The sequence below is a fragment of the Podarcis vaucheri genome, assembly GCF_965113315.1.
Source record: "Podarcis vaucheri genome assembly, chromosome: 10".
Classification (NCBI taxonomy): Eukaryota; Metazoa; Chordata; class Lepidosauria; order Squamata; family Lacertidae; genus Podarcis; species Podarcis vaucheri.
Window position 1 is genome coordinate 72,567,139 of NC_138748.1, and position 6,000 is coordinate 72,573,138.

Sequence of the window (6,000 nt, forward strand, 5' to 3'; positions counted from 1 at the left end):
TGTAGGTTTTCCTCTATAGGATTTTCTTCTCCTGAAGATAACTCAAGAGGAATAATAGTAATAATAATAATTTATTATTTATACCTCGCCCATCTGGCTGGGTTTCCCCAGCCACTCTGGGCGGCTTCCAAAAGAATATTAAAATACTATAATACATCAAACATTAAAAGCTTCCCAAAACAGGGTTGCCTTCAGATGTCTTCTAAAAGCCTGGTAATTGTTGTTCTCTTTGACATCTGGTGGGAGGGTGTTCCACAGGGAAGGCGCCACTACCAAGAAGGCCCTCTGCCTGGTTCCCTGTAACTTGGCTTCTCGCAGTGAGGGAACTGCCAGAAGGCCCTCGGTGCTGGACCTCAGTGTCCGGGTAGAATGATGGGGGTGGAGACGCTCCTTCAGGAAGTGAGGGAACCATGGCCCAATGGGAAAATTTATGGAAGATTAATTGGAAATTCACAAACTGTTACACAATTAGAGAGAACTTTCAAAAATGCAACATTGATGGTATCTAACACCATGGAAACTTTCAAAAATGTATAAAAATGTGTCAAGTAATTGTTGGAGATGCGGAGACTCAGGAACATTCTACCATATGTGGTGGATATGTAGGAAAATACAGGTATTCTGGGAGAGTATATATGCAGAACTGCAAAAAGTGCTAAAGATCTCTTTCAATAAAAAACCAGAGGCCTACCTCCTGGGAATAACAGATCTGGATATTCCAGAAAAGAGGAAGGGTATCTTTTTATATGTGATGGCGGCAGCAAGAGTTTTGATCGCAGCAAAATGGAAGAGTAATGAAATCCCCTCTATACAAGATTGGATCCAAAAGCTGACGCAATATGCCGAATTAGATGGTTTATCAGAAAAAATAAAGAATAAAACAAAACAGGAATTTGTTTCTAAATGGGAGGTTTTCAAAGAATATCTGAAAAATAAATATAGTAGTTTTAATTCTGTTGCAGTATTCGAGGAACTTCAGTGATAGTTGGTAGGTAGATAGAAGAAATTAGATTTATTGAGAATAAGTTTAATTATTAAAAAAAAAGGTGTGTATTGGCAATACTTAATATGAATTTGAAATATGGAATAGACGGGAAGTTGGGTCTTTAGTGTTAAGACCAATAGATGTTTTATTGTTTGCCAAGAAAATTGTGTGTCTATGGTTATTTTTGTAATTTGTGTGTAATTTGGTATTTGTGTGTTTTGTGTGAGTTTTTTTCCTTGTTGTATGTATGTATAAATAAATAAATAATTTTTTTTTAAAAAAGAGGAAGTGAGGGTGTGACCAAAGTATTACGACCAGAGATTTCCTTTGCGATGGGCTTCCTTCCCCGGTTGACGAGCCCCATCTGCCCTGACTTTCCTCTGCAGAATGGGCAGAATCTGCCTTCTTGACTGTGGGATTCACTGTTGTTCTCATCCTTTCCATCCACCAGAGCCTGCCATCACCTGCAGCAGAATTCCCCAACCCACCAAGAATTTGAGACCCAGCAGCTATCCTCACCTGGTTTAGCATGCCGGTTGAAACCGTTCCTGGGATTGCGGCCCCTATTGCATGCTGACAGCTTCCGGAAGCCAAAGGTGAGAGCTGAGTGCAGGGTGGAGACCAGTGGTGCATAAATTACCCCATAAGGTGCATGACATTTCCCCCACCAAAGGTACTACCGCTCCCCTAACACCCCATGACATCGTATGATTATGATCTTTTAAGACAGAACAGGAATAAATTCATGCCATTAGTGAATCAATACAACATTTTCAAGGTACTACACATTCCACTAACGACAGTTTATCTATTTGCCTTGAATATCCTGCTTTTCAGTGTCATTTTAGGATAGTCCTGCGTCAGAAGACAGACACGAGATCAGACAGCACATCACTCTTTAAAGAATCATGTTGCTTTATGAACATTGATTGAGGATTTGGCAAGGTGCTCTTGAATTACTATAATTTGACATGACAACTTCATTTCCTAAAAATTGGGAATATGAGTAGGAGGTGAGGGAGTGTAGGAGACGTTGAAATAGGAGAATGTGCTAATGGAGGTTGATGTGTTGTCTTTCCCTTAATTCTCTTCCTTGAAACCCAACAGGATTTACTTTCCTCCCACTCTGAAGAAGGGGATGGAGAAGACAGTCAAAACTCCAGGGAATGGTGCACCTTTCGTTTCATTAGGAATAGAAATTAAAATGTGGAATATTCTTCATTGAATGAGTGCACATAGTTCACATCAACGACCTCCAACAGGGAGGATACCATTTAAAGGTATGGAGTGCAGAAAGAGCATTAGGAATAATGGCAAACTTAGAAGACATCAACAGAATAGCACAGGGGAGAAACCATATAAATGTATGGAGTGTGGAAAGAGCTTCAGTCAGAGTGGATACCTCAATATACATCAACGGATTCACACAGGGGAGAAACCATATAAATGTATGGAGTGTGGAAAGAGCTTCAGTCAGAGTGGACACCTCAATATTCATCAACGGACTCACACAGAGGAGAAACCATATAAATGTATGGAGTGTGGAAAGAGCTTCAGTCAGAGTGGACACCTCAATACACATCAACGGACTCACACAGAGGAGAAACCATATAAATGTATGGAATGTGGAAAAAGTTTCAGTCGGAGTGGACACCTCAATATACATCAACAGAATCACACAGCGGAGAAACCATATAAATGTATGGAGTGTGGAAAGAGCTTCAGTCAGAGTGGACACCTCAATACACATCAACGGACTCACACAGAGGAGAAACCATATAAATGTATGGAATGTGGAAAAAGTTTCAGTCGGAGTGGACACCTCAATATACATCAACAGACTCACACAGCGGAGAAACCATATAAATGTATGGAGTGTGGAAAGAGCTTCAGTCAGAGTGGACGCCTCAATATACATCTACAGACTCACACAGGGCAGAAACCATTTACATGTATGGAGTGTGGAAAGAGCTTCAGTCAGAGTGGACACCTCAATATTCATCAATGGACTCACACAGGGGAGAAACCATTTACATGTATGGAGTGTGGAAAAAGCTTTAGTGATAATGGAAATCTTAGAAAACATCAATGGATTCACACAGGGGAGAAACCATTTAAATGCCTGGAGTGCGGAAAGAGCTTCAGTTTCAATGCAACCCTTAGAACACATCAACGGACTCACACAGGGGAGAAACCATTTAAATGTATGGAGTGTGGAAAGAGCTTCAGTCAGAGTGGACACCTCAATATACATCAACAGACTCACACAGCGGAGAAATCATATAAATGTATGGAGTGTGGAAAGAGCTTCAGTCAGAGTGGACACCTCAATATACATAAACAGACTCACACAGGGGAGAAACCAATTACATGCATGGAGTGCGGAAAGAGCTTTAGTGATAATGGACAACTGAGAAAACATCAACGGACTCATACAGGGGAGAAACCATTTAAATGTATGGAGTGTGGAAAGAGCTTCAGTCAGATTGGACACCTCAATATTCATCAACGGACTCACACAGAGGAGAAACCATATAAATGTATGGAATGTGGAAAGAGCTTCAGTCAGAGTGGATGCCTCAATATACATCTACAGACTCACACAGGGCAGAAACCATTTAAATGTATGGAGTGTGGAAAGAGCTTCAGTCAGATTGGACACCTCAATATTCATCAACGGACTCACACAGAGGAGAAACCATATAAATGTATGGAATGTGGAAAGAGCTTCAGTCAGAGTGGATGCCTCAATATACATCTACAGACTCACACAGGGGAGAAACCATTTACATGTATGGAGTGTGGAAAGAGCTTCAGTCAGAGTGGACACCTCAATATTCATCAACGGACTCACACAGAGGAGAAACCATATAAATGTATGGAATGTGGAAAGAGCTTCAGTCAGAGTGGATGCCTCAATATACATCTACAGACTCACACAGGGCAGAAACCATTTAAATGTATGGAGTGTGGAAAGAGCTTCAGTCAGATTGGACACCTCAATATTCATCAACGGACTCACACAGAGGAGAAACCATATAAATGTATGGAGTGTGGAAAGAGCTTCAGTCAGAGTGGACACCTCAATATTCATCAACGGACTCACACAGGGGAGAAACCATTTACATGTATGGAGTGTGGAAAAAGCTTTAGTGATAATGGAAATCTTAGAAAACATCAACGGATTCACACAGGGGAGAAACCATTTAAATGCCTGGAGTGCGAAAAGAGCTTCAGGCAGAATGGACACCTTAGAAAACATCAGCAGACACACAGGGGAGAAACTGTGTAAATGTATGGACTGTGGAAGGAGCTCCAGTCAGAGTGGAACCATTGATTTATGTCAACAAACACAAACAAAATCCAAACCTTATAAATATCAGGAAAGTAGATACAGTGGTGCCTCGCAAGACGAAATTAATTCGTTCCGCAAGTCTCTTCATCTTGCGAGTTTTTCGTCTTGCGATGCACGGTTTCCCATAGGAATGCATTGAAAATCAATTAATGTGTTCGTAGGGAAACCGCCTTCAGACCAGGTCCGGGGACAGTCTGTCCCCGGACCTCTTCTGAAGGCTGGGGGGGGGACAAGGGCTTTTCTTCCCACCCCCAGCATTTTAAAAAAACCCTGGGACAGCGGAGGACTTCTCCGCTGTCCGGGGTGATTTAAAAGCTCCTGGGAAGGCAGGCAGGGGGGACAAAGACTTTTGCCCCCCGCCAGCCTTCAGAAGAGGTCCTGGACCTCTTCTGAAGGCGGGCGGGGGGCAAAAGTCTTTGCTCCCCCCCCGCCTGCCTTCAAAAGCCCTCCGGGACAGCGGAGAAACGCGCTGTGTTTCTCCGCTCTCCCGGGAAGGCAGGCAGGGGGGAACAAAGACTTTCGCCCCCCGCCCGCCTTCAGAAGGTGTTCCCTCCCCGCCGCCCGGCTTCGGAGCACCGTTCCGAAGCCGGGCGGCGGGGGCAGGTGTTCCCGCCCCGCCGCCCGGCTTTGGAGCACAGTTCCGAAGCCTGGCGGCGGGGGCAGGTGTTCCCGCCCCGCCGCCCGGCTTTGGAGCACCGTTCCGAAGCCGGGTGGCAGGGGCAGGTGTCCCCGGACCTCTTCTGAAGGCTGGGGGGGACAAGGGCTTTTCTTCCCACCCCCAGCATTTTAAAAAACCCCGGGACAGCGGAGGACTTCTCCCCTGTCCGGGCGATCTTAAAATGCTGGCGGGCGGCATTTTAAAATCGCCCCGGGACAGCGGAGGACTTCTCCGCTGTCCGGGGCGATTTAAAAGCCCCTGGGAAGGCAGGCAGGGGGGACAAAGACTTTTGCCCCCCACCAGCCTTCAGAAGAGGTCCTGGACCCCTTCTGAAGGCGGGCGGGGGGCAAAAGTCTTTGCTCCCCCACGCCTGACTTCAAAAGCCCTCCGGGACAGCGGAGAAACGCGCTGTGTTTCTCCGCTCTCCCGGGAAGGCAGGTGGGGGAACAAAGACTTTCGCCCCCTGCCCGCCTTCAGAAGGTGTTCCCGCCCCGCCGCCGGGCTTCGGAGCATCGTTCCGAAGCCCGGCGGCGGCGGGAGGAGGCGTTCTCGCCCCGCCGCCCGGCTTTGGAGCACCGTTCCGAAGCCGGGCGGCGGGGACAGGTGTTCCCGCCCCGCCGCCCGGCTTCGGAGCATCGTTCCGAAGCCCGGCGGCGGCGGGAGGAGGCTTTCCCGCCCCGCCGCCCGGCTTCGGAGGAGGTCCGAGGACAGTGGGGAAGACGCACTGCGCTTCCCCGCTGTCCCGGACATTTCCCTATGGGCTGTCGTCTTGCGAAGCAAGCCCATAGGGAAATTCGTCTTGCGAAGCGCCTCCAAAACGGAAAACCCTTTCGTCTAGCGGGTTTTCCGTCTTGCGAGGTGTTCGTCTTGCAAGGTACCACTGTAGAGGTTCAGTCCTAGTGCAAGTTCTAAATCAACAGACTCACGGACAGGAAGAACTTTAGTACTTGAAACCCTTCAAACCATCAACAAACTCAAAGAGGAGAAGCAGTTTAAATGAAA

At 46.6% G+C, this 6,000-nt stretch overlaps 1 protein-coding gene across 5 annotated transcripts in view; it reads left to right on the plus strand.

Moving 5' to 3' along the window:
* Positions 1-5,020, plus strand: part of LOC309541264 (uncharacterized protein) — a 76,498-nt gene extending 71,478 nt beyond the window's left edge. For 4 of the 5 annotated variants that reach the window (XM_082238915.1, XM_082238912.1, XM_082238914.1 and 1 more), the window contains exons 2-3: positions 1,437-1,581; positions 2,093-5,020. In XM_082238915.1, coding sequence (XP_082095041.1) covers positions 2,211-4,277 — 2,067 coding nt within the window. In that variant the 5' untranslated portion in view covers positions 1,437-1,581; positions 2,093-2,210 and the 3' untranslated portion in view covers positions 4,278-5,020. Of the gene's footprint in view, positions 1-1,436; positions 1,582-1,833; positions 1,931-2,092 lie in introns of all 5 variants that reach the window. The other variant, XM_082238916.1, reaches the window with a different exon arrangement.
* Positions 5,021-6,000: the final 980 nt, after the last annotated feature.